This window comes from Macrosteles quadrilineatus, unplaced genomic scaffold (genome assembly GCF_028750875.1).
Source record: "Macrosteles quadrilineatus isolate MER2022 unplaced genomic scaffold, UCM_ALF_1.0 Scaffold_4__1_contigs__length_99947679, whole genome shotgun sequence".
Lineage (NCBI taxonomy): Eukaryota > Metazoa > Arthropoda > Insecta > Hemiptera > Cicadellidae > Macrosteles > Macrosteles quadrilineatus.
Genome location: NW_026542597.1, coordinates 12,414,727 through 12,433,397, shown reverse-complemented (window position 1 = coordinate 12,433,397; position 18,671 = coordinate 12,414,727). Strand labels below are relative to the sequence as shown.

Sequence of the window (18,671 nt, the reverse complement as noted above, 5' to 3'; positions counted from 1 at the left end):
GTACAAGTAAAAACTATAAAGAACTTGAAAAATTGGCTGATGAAACATTAAATAATGCACGAAATTGGTTTCATGGTAATGGACTTTTGCTTAACAAAGAAAAATCACAAAAATTAATATTTTCCTTAAATAATAATTCAAGAGAGTTGTTTGAGAACAGTGATAAGGTTAATACAGTTTTTTCAGCTAAGTTCTTGGGAATATACGTAGATAGTCAGCTAACATGGGATTCACATATAGACTATTTAAATACTGTACCAGACTTCCTCGTGTAATATTTTTACTAGGCCGTCTGAAAAAATGCATTCCACTAAATAATGTCCAAACAGCATATTTTTCATATTTTTAATCCATTTTCAGGTATGGGCTGATTTTTTGGGGCAATTGTGCTAGGGTAGAGGAAATTCTTGTTTGGCAAAAGAAAGCGGTTAGAGTTATCTCTAATAAAGGCTCGAGAGACCACAGCAAACCACTTTTTAAAAATCTTCAAATTCCTACTATTATTAACGTGTATATTTATGACTTAATAGTTTATATCTTGGAAAATCAACATCTTTTAAAATTTAGACACAATACTCATAATCATAATACCAGAAATAAGAACCATACCTCAATAGAATTCCATCGTTTAAGTAAAACTCCATAGTTTTGTCACTTAAAGTGTATAACTTTCTTGAATCCATAATTAAATTATATACTATAAAGGATTTCAAGAATAAATTTTATTGTTGGCTGACCAATAACCCATTTTATAGTTTGGAAGATTTTTTTAACAATAAGATTCTTCAGTTGAAATTTGTTTTTTGTTTTGTTAACAAGTATTGTAGGCCTATATGTCTCCTTTTTTTAGTTAGCTATAAGTATTTAATTAATTATTAACTGACTGTGCTATAAGTTTGTTTAGCTGTATCATGACGTTGTCAATAATTTGTTAAAATTCAAAAGACAATAAAGCATATTTCATTTCATTTCATCTATATGGACCATATGGCCAATGTTTTATTTTAACAAGGACATAGTTGAATGTTTCACTCTAATTGTGTACTATAGTCTAATTTGGTATTTCCCCTTAGTTGATGTAACATTAACGTTGCTACAGTTTACAACAAGCTGTCCATTTATTTACTCAGTGTTGTGGATTCACCCTGAACTTGTAAGAGAATATGGTATGGTAGTTTAATTAATTCTCCTCTATTTTCGTCCTAGCCTAGATCTAGTCGTTCTTTACCACAAGGTTTTGAAGCTGGTTGAGTCATGATCATGCAGATGTAATTATCGAGAATATCAATCTTCAACATAATTAGGTCGCCAAGAGGGTTGTACACACAAATATTCACAGATGCGCACATCTTAACATGAAAATTGATGTTCTCGATAAAGGTATCTGCATGATGAAAACGCAACCAGCGTTAAAACCTTGGTTGTAGTAAAGAACAACTGAATTTGCATTGGGTAAAATTATACAACTATATATATTCGTCCCTTTAGTTTGGCTTGGTAAAAAAGGTGTCTGTGACAGAAATCAGTAATTTAAACTCTGTTTGTGACTCTATTCAACCATTTTTTTATTCTGAAACAGGCAACAACCAACTTTGGGTGGTCCTATAATCAAAGGTTTAGATTAGAAAGAAATAATCTCTGATATCTATTGCTGTCTTGCTCTGATACGTTTGAAGCAACGCAGGACGTCGCTTTGTTGTCTCTGTTTGCCGTCGGGGCTCCGCCTGTGAATGTGTAGCTGTTCATATCACAGTCTGAGTCCTGATGTGCCATCAGAGATCATCCTCGATCATCGGATCCTCAGACGATTGCTGATCTTCAGAATATCCCTGTAAGGAAGGCTAGTTAACACATGGCGACTTAACTCGCTGCGACTAGAGTAGCGGCTACTAATCGCTATGGGAGAATAGAAAGTATCGGCATCTAGCATTTGCCTGCCAGTAAAAATTTACTCGTGCAGAAAGTCTGACAAGTTTATCTTTTGTGGCGAGTAGTCGCTAGTACCCAACCTTAAGATTCACGTGATTTACCCTAATAACTCTTTAAACTTTGCAATGGTCAACATCATAATGTCATATTACAATTGGGCGTCTTCACTTGCCAATTTTGATGTGGTAGAATCACCTAATCTATCTGAACCCACGGACGTTTTTATTTTAATTTCTTACTTTATCCACTAATTCCTCACCAAGTGCCTTGATGGAAATACCCAAGACTCGGTGCAAAGTCTCTCGCTTTATTCCTACAGACATTTTTCACAGCGCAAATATTAACACACAAACAAATTTGTCTAACTACTAGCCGCTACAAATTGTGAAACTCTGATTATATATTTTGCTGGGAAGTAGTAGCTGCGACTAATAGTAGTGGAGACTAAGTCGTGGCGATTTAGTCGCCATGTGTGAACTGGCCTTAAGCTTTTAGTTGCTAAGAATTATAAAGATACTTTCTAAATATGTCCATGATTCAGTGATAAAATTGACACATGTGTATACTTGTAATTAGCATGAAGTCCAACACTGACAAACCTTAGTCTTATTAGCTTTGCTCATTTAATGGGATACTTTTTTAAAATTCAAGCATCTTTCAATTGAAATCTCACTTTCGATCCAGTAAGTCAACTTAATAACCACGTGTTGTGTACCATCACTTCTACCATCTCTCTATGGCCACTTTTAATTTTAAACTTGATGACGTTGGTTTTTAGATTGCAAATGGCAGACTTAGCTTAAGAGACTAAAAAATATATCTAAATTAAAAGTATACAAAGATGTTACTTTTTTTGTTACAGAATCATGGAAAAAGTTTTAATAAGTATTATACTAAAGTTAATGTATTCTAACCAATGTTATTGTTACCATACCATGTTAAATTAAACATGTAAAGTCAGTCCAGTAAAATGTTGGTTTGTAAAATAACTGTAAACTAACTGGTAAAATAATTTTTTATGACCAATGTATCAATTAATAAATCGGCAGAGTGTGCCATACTTCAATATTTTGTCTTTGTTTAAAAAAAATAAACATGTGAATTGATTGCTTTTTGTAGTTGGACACTCAACGATGCAATACCAATTTTTATGTTCAATGGAAACTGTGTAAAAGTGACTAACAGAATGAGAAAAAAACACTTTTTCGATACTAGAAATATAAGTAATGTTGATAACAAGACTATGCTTTTAACAACTGATATAAACATTGGTAACCAATTTCCACTAAACCGTAATGCTAGAATAAGCAACAAAACAATGTAATATAATGAAAAGTAATGTCAGTATTATTATTGTTAAAAGCTATGTAAAATATATGAGAAACATTGTATTTGCAATTTTAAGTAGCAATTGATTTAAGGTCAATGGTTGTGTTAATGTTAACACAACCATTGACCTTAAATCAATTGCTACTTAAAATTGCAAATACAATGTTTCTCATATATTTTACATAGCTTTTAACAATAATAATACTGACATTACTTTTCATTATATTACATTTAATTTACCAGTATGTTAGCTTTTGCCATTAAATTTTTTAAAGTATATTAAATAAATATTCAATCTCAAGTAGAAAATCAAGATACAAAAAATGTATTGTTTGTTGCGTTGCATATTGAATATTTGGTTAATAAACTGAAAGTGTATATTGAAAAAGAAAATCATAATGCACATTGTGCTTGACTTCTTGTATGAAAACTAATGAAACTATTAAACCATTTTATTTTTATTACCAATTTTCACACACATTAAAAAGCTTTGACTATCAAAAATAAAAGGGGAAAGGCTGTTATGGATAACCCATTTTTCTATAGTTAGAATTGTAACGCTATCTTGTTCCATAGAGATCTATAAAAGTAGGTTTTTACATTATTTTAATTACTGTCGCCTTAAAATGCAGGCCTACAACTGTTATCTGAATTTAATTTATTTTGAATAACTCGGACCAAGCTGGGCCAATTAGAAGTGCCACGGTTGTTCTTGAAATTGTTTTGACCTTTATATAATGATTTTTGGGTTAAGCAGGGTGCTGTTACACAAAGTTTTATTCTATCAAAAGTTAAGGAAATAGTTATAAGTCTATACTAAAATCATCTGTTGGTTTTTAACATCTGGGCAAATTAGAAATTATTTCTTAGGCATTATACAGTTTCGAAAGTCACAATTTAATAACTCCTTACTAATTAATCGCTTGTTGTTATTTCTCATCTAATCAGTGTTACCATTCATATGCTTGTGGTGCTGTATGTTATTAACCTGTTAGTTATTTTTATGTATAAATTTAACTGGTGTTTATTTTATGTGAAACAGCTTGTACCCTGCTGGTAGAGAGGTAATACTTAATCCTTGGTTTAGTTTTTTTTTTTATTTTAGTTATCTAAAGTATCTAAAAATGAGCTCCAAATTAAATTCAACTTAAAAATCCAAGTTTTGAAAATTCCTATTGATATTAACATTCCTAATTATCAAACTACAAACTACAAAATAAATAAATGCTGTTTAACACTCCCAGCCCTAACTTAAATTTTCATGGTGCTCATCTAACCTTCAAACGGTTTCTGGTTTCGATCCTGAGAAACAGCAAAGTGAGGTACTTTTTTATGGCTTGAAACTTGACCCAGCCGTCCTTTGATCACATGGCTTTTGTTAAAAATGATTGTAAAAGAAACTGCTACCTGTATCAAAGCTAAACAAGGCAATTTCAATCGGTTAAATAATGGTAATAACCATTCTGATCTAGACATACTTCACGTGTACCTGCTAAAATACACTGTAGAGAATTGCTCTCAACTGATGATATTGGTAATAACAATAACCAATTATTTATCTCCACCAGCTGGGTAACTGTTTCCGTCGGGTTGTGTCTAACATGTAGGTCTACGTCAGCATGCGTCGCGGTGGGCGCGCGCTGGGCTGGATGCTTGAGTGCCTCAGCATCTTAGCGTTGTAGCACCATAGCATTCAGCTTAGCTCGTGCCCTATAACGCTTGGCCGCATGTTAACGCTACATCGCTAGCCGCATGCTACGTGTCTCGTGCCGGCCTGTCTGTGGTAAGTCCATCCAACTAATGTGTGCTTGTAGTCTTGTTGTGACTGGTAGTGGTTTATGCATAAAACTAGCCATTCCCTCGTAGCCAGTTGTAGAACAAAAGCGAGAGTAGTTGAGTTGAATCACTGATAGAGTGCGCTGATGTAAGTAGCTTATTTATTTTGAGTACCCGAACTTTTTAAGCAAACTGAAAGGTCAACTTGTGAACTTTAAAACCTTTTGCAAGATATTAAATACCTTGGCGTCAAAAACTACGATGGTAAATGAATATTTGAAAACTCACTCTGAATGATTCGTTAAAATTTTCTCTAATCAAAATTGGCTACAGGTGGGATGTCTACTTTAGTATCTAAAGCTAAAGCGAGTACCTTTTGTGTTTTGTAGCTTGATCCGTGCATGTGCATGTTTATTTGGCTTAAAACGTTTTCTATTGGAATCGTTAGTTTGGAATATTATGTTGAACCGCTATTTGTTTTCTGATTTTTTCTACTTTCAGACTTACTTTGGATTCATCTGCGATGGATTATTTTGTGAAGGCATCAGCTTTTTCTCCCTATGAGCATAATGGCTGTTCCTCTCAATACGTAATGTCCCTCTCCTTTTTTTCTGTGAGAGGAAAGTATTTGTAGGTCTGACTCTAAATGATAGTCTGCCAGGGGAATTCTTGAAGGTAGGAATGTTTGAGGGAGTATCTGGTTCACCCTCTCTTAACCGACCTCGGGTCTAGGTTGGATAGCATGAAGGTTGGTTGGAGTGGGTAACTTTGTTAAAATGTAAAATATTTAGGGGTGTGCGATGCATCGAAAATCCATTGAAATTCGGCGTGATTCGATTTAGTGGTGGTAAAAAAACGATTCAATTCATGTGGTAGTCAGTATCCATATATGAAAACGCCTGCAGAAAATCAATGCAGTACCCGCAATACATTTGCTGTTGTAATTGTTGTACAAGGCTTTCTTCTGTAATTGTTTACGTACTACTGTAAACAATAAACAGCCAAAACAAGTCACTCCAAAATCATTCTAAAAATAACACAAGTCTGAAAAATTGTTAGGCCTACTTGATATTTAACTAGTAAGACTGATGTTTTGTACTGATAAATTTGGTATTTTTGTAGGTCTAAATGTATGAATACTTATACCTTGTAGTTTGCAAGTCTGATTCTATCCTCTCATTTTATCAATGTAAACCAATTGAAAGTTTTAGTATAAATCTTACAAATGATTTAATTTGTTTTCACCAAAACATATCTTTATTTGTAAAATCAATATTATAAAATAAAATAGGTAACATGCTTAGCCATATGATTCTGCAAGTATGAAATAGTTACTTGCCTATTTCATAATTTTACACACTATATGCAGTAGTTTAATGTGCTATCCCCCAGAGAAGTAAGACACAGAAGACATAAACTAATGGGACAACCATGCGCTTTTAGCTCCGGTATGGTGGGGGGGGGATGTACTTGTATGTTCAGCAAAAAGGTACACCATTTTGAGCTCACGTTGGTGAGGTGAATAAAAAATGTGTAGTTTTTTTGTTTTTATAAAATACTTAAAAAAAACTATGCGGCTTAGCACAAAATACGTTATTTACACAAATAATGTACTATTGATCAGTCAACGGATTTTGAGTTATCAGAGAAGTAGCGAACCTTTGTGAACCTGACTGTTCTCAAGGCACGTGGTGGCTTGTAGATTTCAAGAGCCACTGGCGGGTTTGGAGAGATAGGCCGGGCCATTATCCTTTAGTATCCCCCAATGTGTATAGTGAATGCAACGAGGACACCATTTTACCGTAGGCAAACCATTCAGGCTTGTACGCTAAAAATGTTGCACTTCCAGTTGAACTAGTCTTCTTCACCTTCAAATTCAAGATTCCTTTTGGTCGCCGATAGGTTTTGTGATTTCTTTTTTTATACTAGGGAAGTTTTATTGCTAAACTTGAATTTATTTCCACACACCATAGACTTTGTTTCAGTCTCCATGGTCTTCTTGTTGTGGATACCACACACCTTATTCAATGTACTAGCGCTCAGCTCAAAAACTGAACAGGCCATGAGAACAGTGCACCGAGTCAGCCTGAACCGGAACTACACAAACCACAGGCCTTTGAAGGTTTACCGACCTCGGGCGGGAAGGGGCCATAACGAACCACCTCGAACTGCTGCACAAACTTCTGACGAGCTGTTCTCACGGTGTGTGTCAATACGAACCACTGATTAAGAACACAAGGAGTTCTGACAAACCACACGTTGAGAGAAGGGGGCTGTACAGAGTTACAAAAGGTTAAAAATGGACATTTTTGAACATTTTTTGAATATGACTTCATTATCATGAAAAGGTTTTTTTTTTTAATTCAGGATGATATTTTTGTGTTTTTTAAAGACAAGTTGTGATTTTTTTGGTCTGTGAATGTTAACCAACAACCTCGCCAGGCTTTGCCTTCTAAATTTTCGCCAATTAAGAATGACAAAGATAGCCTATGGTCCGTGAGGTTGGCGAAGGACTCTGAGGGATTAACGTCCCTTCCACCAACGCACGCGCACTTGCAAGCAGGGCCCTACCTACCTCACGGTGTGTGTGTAGGTGTGTCTCTGTGTGTGAGGACTGTAACCCCTTGGATTCCTTCACCTACCTCACGGACTATTTGTGCTTCAACTGCCTGGAACTATTTTCTTGGGTAAGCTAGTTGTTAATCCTTTCCCTCATCATGAATACATCCCTAAGCCAAGTGTTTTCCTGCAAAAAAAAAAAAAAAAAAAACTAAATAAAATGTTTGAGTATTGTAAGGACTGTTATGATGTGTTTGCCGTGATGTTCTAGAAGCGGACGACCTTTCTTGTCTCACCTCAGAGCCGTTCCTGCAACTAGAACCTCCTCTCTCCGAGTCTGACTACTCCTTCACTCTCGACAATGATGAGGGCTTCAATGACCTCTTCCTCGACAATATATTTAGCTCTGCGCTGTAATGCTCGTAAAACACCTCTTCTCTCCTTTCTTTCGTCACGATTGGTGTTTCTCTTAGTTTTCATGGTAGATCGAGGAATCTTGTTTTAATGCCAAATTGAATTCACCTTTTTGCTATTATTTTCTAGAATTCACTCTAATCAGTTACAACATTTGCTTTACTTAGTATAGGATGATACAAGAATCACTTACTTGATTAAAACTTTATTGGTATGTATGTTACTTTAAACTCTCACTTAACATGAAGAAATATTAAAATATTTGTGAGTCTAATCACAATGTTTAGGTATAAAAAATGTATCAATTAAAACTTCAAATTAAAGCCTTTATTTCGAGGAGTATTTTAAGACCAAGACATATATAATCAACTTAAAAATGGAGTTGCATATCATTGATTACAGATAAGTTCTAACATAATTATAATTATTGTTGATTCGTGATTCAGCAACGTGCTTCAGGAACATCCGATCTTAATAATCAATTGCTCAAATGAAAGCTGGTATTTCACTTAAGGTTCTTAGACCAAAACATATAGGATAATGTAATAAGAACTGGTGAAATACATCTTTAATTGAAGTAAGAATTTAAAACAAATCAAATTTTTGGTTGAGATATAAAGTAGATAGTCGAATGATGATGCTTGATGGCAAATCTGTGGATGCATACCTTTAATTTAATCCTAAAATTATTAAAATCGGTTGGGAAGAAGTGACAAACCGATTTGGAAAAGAAAAACCTCTATTTCTTAATAGGCCTATTCAGTAAAGATTTCAAGATGATAATATTTTTTTTATGAATTTACTGTGGATTTTTCATTTTATACTTCAATTTTCTCCAAACAAATCAGTTAGAGGGTAAATCAAATACTTTTGGAAAAATTAACAGTAGTTTTATCTGGTATTTTGTACTCATTATGACAACCTATGTTGTAAGATATTCTCAAAAATAATTTTTAGTAAGAAGAGGGTAAAATTGATTTAAAACAGAGTAAAGCATTCACATCCAGTTATATGGTTAAATGGCACCACAAATATAGATTTGATGGTTAGCTTAACCACCATTTGAAGAAAAAAATATGTGATTGGTTAATCTAAATTGTATTATATTTAGTTTACAACTTTCTATTTCAAATTTTCATTGGTCAAATGTCATAAAGTAAAGCAAATGTTGTAGTATTTAGTAACTGTTGTCATCATCTTGTATTTGTTTTTGTTCTGTCACGTGCATATATGTTTTTATTGTTTATACTAGTTTATTTGTTCTATCAAAAGTTTACTTGAAACGATACATTTCTGTCAATAACATTTTTGTAGCGTGTATACATTGTATATACTAGTACTTACACATTTTTGAACATTTTCATTAGGACTAGCTTTACTAGAGGCGTTAGTGTTGCTGTTTTCATCAGCTGTTTCTGTATCAGCACTAATGTATGTAAGACTGTATATTTGACTCATTTTATTTATAAGAACCGTTAATTATCATTTCCATTTATGTATATTTTGTACATAATACTTGTTGATTCGCTTGCTCAAAGCATTGTTCAACTTTAGGTAACTGTATCTAAATTAAGTGTTTTTTTATTTTTTTTAGCTTACACTTAAGTTTCATAACAATGTAGGGTTTTCGGAAAGAAGGAATAAGTTCCAGTGGGAAATAACATTTGATATTTGAATTTTTTTAATCTAGGTACAAATAATCAAAGCATTGCCTTAAATTTTAAATTACGTGCTTGTGTTGGCATTAATAGTGTTATCTTAAATTAATTTTAACTTTATAACTAATTTATATGGATTAATTTTTGCAATCCTTAACAAATCTACCAATTGGTTTGATATAAATTCTGTAACCATTTTAACGGTTTTTAGTAATTTTTTAATTATTAAGAAGTCTTTATAAGTTATTTTTCCATTCTTTTTCATAAATTACACACAAAAAAAGAATTAAATATATTTTGGAAATGGTTTAAAATGTGATTGTAATAATTGTATCAACCATTGTTGTTTGTATTTCTTTTCGTAAGTCTCTGTGAGAAATGTCCTTGTTTTTATCATGTTGCTTGGCATAAATTGTTTTGAAGCAACTCTAGATTTGGGAAGTGATCACAATTTGATTTAATCACGTTTAAGTTACAAGTTGTATTTTCTCATGTAAGAATAGTCTTCACTCTAAATGATGAATAGATTGACACTTTTTTACGCCCAAAATGTGACCAAAGACATTGTACGTTGTTTTATCCAGAGGTGATTTACTATTTTTATTCCAAACCGTTTGTCAATGTTTTTGTGTTTCCAACAGCAGTAGATTGTCTAAGCGTGACCAGCTATTTAATACGCTTAAATTGTACGAGTGTCGGTCGATGGTCGATACCCACCTACCACAGCAAACGCTTACCTCACCCATGTTTATATTGTAACTAGAGGTGTGTGGGTGTAAGAAACTCTGGTTCGGTATTCAATTAAATGTGGAGACTCGGTCGTTGCTACGATGAATGAAAACTGATAGCTTTAAATATATGATGGTGGCCACGTAAAGCAACCTGAAACAGAAAAACTAATGTGTTTGGGAGCATTTTCAGGTCAAAATACAACCCCTAACTTTGCGGCAAAAAATAAGCTCCCCCTGTTATCCAACGGCAATCGATTACCCTAGGCAACAATTCGCTCCCTCACACCCAGATCCTGGACTGTTTTACTGTACCATATCTTGTTTAGTTTTGGATTGATAATACCTTGCAGTTGAAAAGTATGTTAATTCATAGGTTTTCATAAATTAAATAAGCAAGTATCGTTGGTGCAATAGGAATTCAGAGTCTTGTCAGAAAATTGTCAATCCTGGCTATATGCATAGAAAAAAATACAAAAAAATAGCAATTCGAAAATGTGCCATCCTTAAAGAATGATAAGTTGTGAAAATAATGACGCTTCAAACTAAGTACAAGAAGGGGATGCACACAAATCTATTTTTTTTTTACTTTTTGGATGTAAAAAAAGTTTAACAGGTCCTTCTCATTACTTAATAGCTAGAAGTCACTAGTGTGGCCCCTCCTTACACCAGTTCGCATATAAAAGTAAAGTAAAGAGTTAAGGCGACCAGGTAGCGGTGATCGAGTCACCAAAAGTGGCTGTAGCCTAAGCAAAATTGTTCTTTTCTTATAGTTAAATAACTGTAACAAATTTTACCGACCTATCCCTTAAAAATTTTTATTTTACAACCCTTAAAAGTTTTTATCATAATGCTACCCCTCCAAAATCTGGCCTGTCTTTGTGTTCTCTGAGTAAACAAATATCTTTGAAATTTGTCACTGAAACTATTTGAAAATTTGTAGTTTGTTTAACTAAAATAAGGTGATTTCAGAAAAAATAATTAAAAAAATATAATGTTAACAAACACCAAACTTAAAATCTTCTACACAACTAACATTTTTTTTGTATCCATTGTTAAGTAAAATTATTATTACTATAATCTTCAAACTTACAATTCAGCTGAACACGTATTTGAACCGAGCCAAAGTTTCTCATCCACTCACCGATAATCGTAACCACTCGGACTTTTGAACCTATCGTGCCTTTGTAGCCATCGACCATCGGTTTAGCGTGGTGAGTTTTAAAATTAATCGATAATAACTGTAGAGTGTTAATATTATCGATAAGTTGTTAGTTGCCATCATCACACGTTCTCGGATCACATCACTGATCTTGCGTAGTACAAAGCGAATGTACATAGCGATAGTCTACAGTGTGTAGCTAATATTATTTTACGATTTTCTTATTTCTTAACCTAACTTAATTGTGGATGGTTTTAAGCGGCATCTGGAACTCGTGCCTTTCATCATGAGACTTAGAATCGAGTGCCTCTCTTCAGTGTCCGTCGGAAGGGCTGAATATTCTAAAGGGTAATATTTGAAGGTTCAGAACATTTCGGAATGAATTCTATAGGAATTCTTGATAGTTTCCCTCAGCATATTTTAGTACTTTCATATTTGTAGTTTGTTTTCTGCGTTCGTATAGTTTCTCTTTGTACTGTGTCTAATGAGTTATCAAACGTATAAGTTTGTTGTGCCTTTTATTGATTCTGTGCCAAAAGCGTATTTTGTAAAAGCATCCACAATTAAGTAACTGATGTATAGCCTTAACAGTTAGTTTATAGTATTATATATGATTATATATATTAATATATTCACTTCTTGGTTGTTATACAACTGACATTTGTATGTACACATACAGATTGTTATAATAATAAAAAGAGTTTGATGGACCTGATCAAATATTTGCCTAATAATTTGTAATCCTGTTCACATTTCTATTCAGTGTTGTATTTGCAAAATATTTACTGAAACTTACCAGGATTGTTGATATATTCTGTTTTATCTTCTCTTCTTTCACTCTCATCCAAAAAATTAAATTTAAGTTGAAATTATGTCAATAAATGTACAGTGTTTGGAAGTACTAAGAAAATTCTTGCTACTCAAGATCCAGATCAACTTTTTGATACTGAAGAAGTAATCCCATTAATATGGACCAGCTAAACCATGTTTTTTGAAGAAAATTGTTACATAAGACAGATAAGTTAAGTTGCGCAGTGGTGAAATTCCTGCAGCCTGCTTAGACAGATTTATATGACATAAAAGATGTGATTACCTGTGTTCTTCTCATTGTTAATCCATTAACATATGAATGGAATGTCTGGTTCTATTTGTTGTAAAGATTACAAGATATAATCAGGGCTGATTGAATTTATAAGTTACACTTATTTGAAAACCTACCTACATCATTTGAAGTCAAGGGTAAAAAATAGTCTAAGACATAGGGCAAAGAAAAATAACCCATTACAGACATTCACTGCTAGGAACAAGAAAAATAAAAAAAACCTACCAAAAAACCTGTTACATGAAAAATAGATTAGGTTACTATCATCTTCAGCCATACTCATGTGAATATATTGGAAAATCTAAATTTAAGCTATTTACATCCCCAACAGCTAACTTCTACTTAATAAATAAGTTACTAAATTGACGGTTCCTTTCAAAACGTAAAAATACCATTGGTGTTAAAAACATAAAATAAAATAAATATCCAACCAAGTTGTGTAATAATGTAAAGTAATGGACACATTTCATGATTAATAAAATGATTTTGCTACTCCCATTGTGACTCACTTGTTAATTAAATGCCCACCTAGGATAGTTTACCATTACGGACTGAACGTCCCTCCAAAATGAAGAGAATCGTAGACCCATATCCTTCTTTAGATAGTAGGAGTACAAAAGTCACAATGCATACGCCTAGTATCAACCAAATAATAAATTTTATAAAATGAATATTAGTGAAAATAATACTATATAATTGTCCTTAATTAAATTATTAACAACAATATATTTTTCATACAGTATTTCAACCAAACGGACTGAACGTCCCTCCAAAATGAAGAGAATCGTAGACCCATATCCTTCTTTGGATAGTACGAGTTCAAAAGTCACAATGCATACGCCTAGTATCAACCAAATTGAATCAAATAATAAATTTTATAAAATGAATATTAGTGAAAATAATACTATATAACCGCCCTTAATTAAATTATTAACAAAAATATTTTTTTCATACAGTATTCCAACCAAACAAAACAACACAGTGTGCATTTTTAAACACGTAATACGTGTTCGCTTTAAGGAAAGTTGGCAATACTGACTTGACTACAACATCGGACTACAATCAGCTGGTGTAGCGTTTCACAGCCTTTTGAATTTTAATACTACGAACTACGACTCAACCTGTTGGCTGTTTCGATATTTTCGTTCAACGCTTGGATTTAACCTAACCTAAAACTTGTTGTTTTCAGGGTTTCTAAGACTAATTATGCTTAAAAGTTACTGTAGGAATAGGACAAATATAATGTGTAACGCGAGCGCAAATTGCCAGTTCGCGGCGCTAACTAGTTACACATATAACTATTTCCTCACGACATCAAATTGTTGTTATGTTATCTTGATTAATACAGTATATATCATAACAATAACATATTATTCAGTATGTTGTAGCGTATTAAAATGTTGGCTAGTATACTAACCAAAAACCCCTTTTCCAAACAGCTGATTAGCAAGTCATCTACTCGCATGATGTGCTTGTTTCTTCTTGATTGGTTTCATTCTCATTGTTGTGTTGTTCGTGTAGTAGAATGGTGCGATGTATTTCGTGTTGGTACGTATACTTGTAGTGTGTGTGTTTAATGTATGTACATATTTACTTAGTGTTGGTGTCAAGTAGTTGAATACGGTGATATCTTTAAGGATGATTTTCCCGTGATGACCTGAATCTTTGCTCTGGATTCACTGCAGTATTCTGGTTAGTATTTCCAATTACTGAGCTTGATGTACGAAACTTATTGATTATTAAATAATAGTTATTATCTCACTATATTCTACTTTTGCCTGCATTATGATTAGGTACTAAATGATACTAATGCACTTCATATAACCCATTTCGTAACAGAAAATAATTAATTAAAATGTGGACAATTATGTGTTGAATGATTAAATTAAATTTACGAGTTGTTAAACGTATTTTCTCTTTTCAATAATATATTTATATTTATTCTTTATTATTGATCTTTACAGTCTTAAATAACCATAAAATTATAGTTTAATTTTAAGCGTTTATATTTTTGCCCTATTTATAACCTGTGACTAGATATTTTTGTTAAGCTAAATCTACAGTTGTTCTGGATCAATTTTGTTAATTATTGTGTCGTTAGAAAGCTTTATTCGAGAAGAATTTTTAAATAATTATGAAAGCTAACTAAACTAAGCGTACGAATTCACAAATACAAAAATAAATGTGTTCGAAAGTTATTGTCTGTAGCCGTACCAAAAGGTAAGGTATTATGTGTGTGTGCTTGTCTTGGAAGTTTTCTAATGTCATAGCAGTTAGGTTAAGCCTCAGGCTTGGAAAGGAAGGGGGCAGCGCATTTATCCTAAATGACTAAGTATAGTTAGAAGTTTTATGACATTTAATATTCTTAGCTGTCAGCACTTATCTAGAAACAGTATCATTTTCTGTTATTCATTATTTTTATTTTGCCATTTAAAAAAAAATACCACGAGTCCTAAGGTTCATCTAGAACCATAGATGAAGACCCTAGAACTTTGTCCTTCCCACCCCCAACACCCGATGACCCTGACCAAGGACCCTCTGGTAGTGGGTCACTGTCGTCAGGGGGGTTTAGGGGGTGGGTATTGGGTAAGCGCACCCCATGCCATCCCACCCCTTTTAGGCCAGTAACGTCGCGATCCTCCTGGTGTGCGTGTGTGTGTGAAAATCTCCCTGTCTGATTGCCGTGGTAAGTCGGCGATACAATTTAAAAATTTTAAAATGTATGTGTGATAAAAAATAAACTAAATAATAAATGTTGGTTTTTAATATTTTTTGGTTAATTTAATGGTTGTAAAAATGATGGTAGGTAAAGTTGTAACTTAAAGAATCATTGAAGAATGTTTAAACCAACTAAAACATAACTACTTATATAATCATGGCCAAATTCTATATGTTTGAATACTTCCTCGCATAATCTATTATTAAATTTAATGATTCAGTAAAATGAGAAATTAAATTCATGTAGTGAGAAAAGTTTTTTATGCCTTTTGTTTACAGTCATGATAAATTTTAAATTGTATAAGTTATAGGCCTAGTCAGTCTTTTATGCTTATGGTGAGCCCGATTCGTTGACTGTTGATCGCAAAATGAATCACTCTGTCACAAAAGTAAATAAATATAAAATTTCAGTTTTGTAAACACTTACATGTTTTTGATGCAATTTACGTTAATATATTTCAAACATAGAGTTAGTTATTTTTATACCAGCTAAGATCCATATTTTAACATTTCCAACACATTGAATGCATAAAATTTATACTTGATTGACAATTGTAGCTTTATTTAAATTTTCGATTAATATAAACCACTAGGTAATTTTTTACTGAATTAAATTTATTGAGTTTAAATTGTATCGAGTACACACTCATAAGGTACAGAACCTACCTTATATTATACAGTCAGTGTAACGCAATAGAAAACCTTCCCTATGTAGAAAGGCATAAGCCAATAAAATAAGCCCTACTAACAATAATTTAAAATGTCGCTGCTAAAATTCAGTAAGGACTTTTGTAAAGGCTAGTGATGATAATTCGCAATTTCTAAAAGTGCAACTAACTCGTAAAATATGTTCTTTGTTCGACCAAAGCGAATAGAAGACAAATTAAATTTATATTAAAATGTATCATGAGAATATAAATCAAAGTGAGTTACTCGGCAAGTAGTTTAGTAATATTGAAATATTATACATTTTTAGTCGTATTTGTGATGTTTCGTATTTCACAACTAAAACAGATAATCTCTTTGAAGTAGTAAAATTGTGTAATTTGAAATTGTGTTTAAACGTTTGTTTGGATTGTGTAAAAATGTTGGCTTCTATTGAACACATTCACAATAAGTAATTTAAAAAAAATGAAGAAACAACATTTTAACTCATGTTCCAAAAATATTGATCTTTAAAGACGGGATGCGAAATAAGGTTTAAATATTAATTAACTTATTTAACAAAACTGACCAAATTACGCAAACCATTTAAGGAATTTAACCATGAAATTTTTACCGTTAAACATGAAAATAACCAACTTCCATTAAAACCATCAAGGGTAAAAAAACCATTACATTTTTTCATAGGTCTCGGAGAGAATTCCAAAATAGTATGTTAAAATCATATGTAATTTTTTATGGAAAACAAGAAAACTGTTGCAGTTTGCTTGTTATATATATATTTTTTCATCCCATACTAGGCCTATTAAAATTTGATAAAAAACGTTTCCCTTCCCCCAAGTACCTACTAAAATCTAATCAACCAAATTGAAATTCGCTTAGTCTGCAGGTTTGCTGCGGCGGATGTATTACATATTAAGTTAAATAGTTGAAATAGCCTGACGAGTACATAATAAATACTAGTTGTAGTAGAATAAACAAAAGATGAACGTATATCGGCATTGTTGTCAGCTATACCGCTGTAATTTAACCAAAACTCTGCCAGTTTAATTAGATACCTCAATGTTATCATATCATTCCCGAAATTGAAACTGTTTGTCCTTTGTTAATTGAATGTAAATGATAATTTGTACATCAATTAAAGTCAATTATAGTAAATTTTCAATTAAAATTTCGTTAGTGTAGTGGATGAGATTCTAATCTTCTATACTGTATTTTAAAGATGATTTTGTTTAGATAAACTTCGATCACTTTTATTATAGAGCATGAACAGATTATTCAATGTAAGATATTTGTGAAAAATTTTATGAACCAAGTCATTGAACAATAATACAGTTATTAAAACTGTTTTCAGGAAATTGGTTTTTAAGTAGTAACATATAAAATAGTAACAAATGTAACAAAAAAATAAACACTAAAAAAAATAACAACAGTAACAGAAAAATAGTAACAGATGTTGCTATAGAAGTGCAAGTTTAATTTGAGTTTTAAGAATGTTTCTATCCAACGTACCACAGGACATTACCCAGGTCAATTGGGAGGAAATCGATTTTTTATCACCTGGCAGTCAGTTTCATTAGTGGATATGAGAATGTACCTAGAACAATATAATAAAATCGAAGCTAGTTAAATTAGTGCAATGAATCAGTTAATGAATCAACAAGGCAATTTAAAACTATGGGTTAAAACATAGATTAAAAGAAGTTAAGAATGTCTATACTCCTTTTATCTATGGTTAAAGATTATAATAGCCTTGTCGAAGGATGGACTCTATAATTTTATGACCTCTCAGGAAATTGTGCTATTTAGTTGTTCAGTTTTGAATCTGTGTTTCAAATAACTATCTTTGTGATCTTATCGTAAAAAAGCGCTGTTCCCATGACTTGTTGAAATTTATTATACGTAAGAACAACTTCCACTTTCCTTCAAATATTTTCCTTTACTATTACCTCAAATTAGTTACCAAAACTTCGATTTTCCAAAACAAGTTTTTGGATTTTCATACTATAAAGTTTAAAATTTTAAAGATTAAGAGACAATTCAAGGCAGACTGGGGTGGAGGAAAATTCTTGGCGAGACAAAGAATGCTTTTACAGTTTGAGTGTCCATCTTAGTAAGAAAGTATGCTGGTAAAAGTCAGACTTGAGTTTCATAAACAGGCTTGGAAAATTTTGCTAGGGTAAACTAAATATATTTTAAAGAAATTACGTAAACATGGTAGAGACTCAGCAAGAAGTCAGGAAGCCACAAAACGCCCCTTCTTGAGTCACCCATTAGGTAGACAAAATGAATATCCATTATACTGCATGTAATTAAATATGTTCTACCAGATATCATGGTAAATTTTAGCAAAATGAATAAATTCAATTTGTCTTAGTAGGCCTATTGTGTAAACATTACATTATTACAAATACAAATACAAATACAAATATATTTATTCTGAAAATTACAACAGCCTGGCCTCACCAAGTTTATAAAACTTGTCGGTGAGGTCCAATTGATACAATAAGGCTAACAAACAAATAATTTACATTTTTTTTTCTTTTTTTGAACAAAGATTTCTTAATGTCCTATATTTCTACGGCGGTTTGTGGCAGGCACTTTAACTTAAAACAAAGTAGTTGGCAGCACAC

At 32.4% G+C, this 18,671-nt stretch overlaps 1 protein-coding gene across 2 annotated transcripts in view; it reads left to right on the top strand.

Annotated features, from left to right (window-relative positions):
* Window positions 1-12,269, top strand: part of LOC128992165 (transcription factor E2F3-like) — a 41,175-nt gene extending 28,906 nt beyond the window's left edge. For both annotated transcript variants that reach the window (XM_054415610.1, XM_054415609.1), the window contains exon 10: window positions 7,865-12,269. In XM_054415610.1, coding sequence (XP_054271585.1) covers window positions 7,865-8,010 — 146 coding nt within the window. In that variant the 3' untranslated portion in view covers window positions 8,011-12,269. The remainder of the gene's footprint in view (window positions 1-7,864) is intronic.
* The last annotated feature ends 6,402 nt before the right edge of the window (window positions 12,270-18,671 follow it).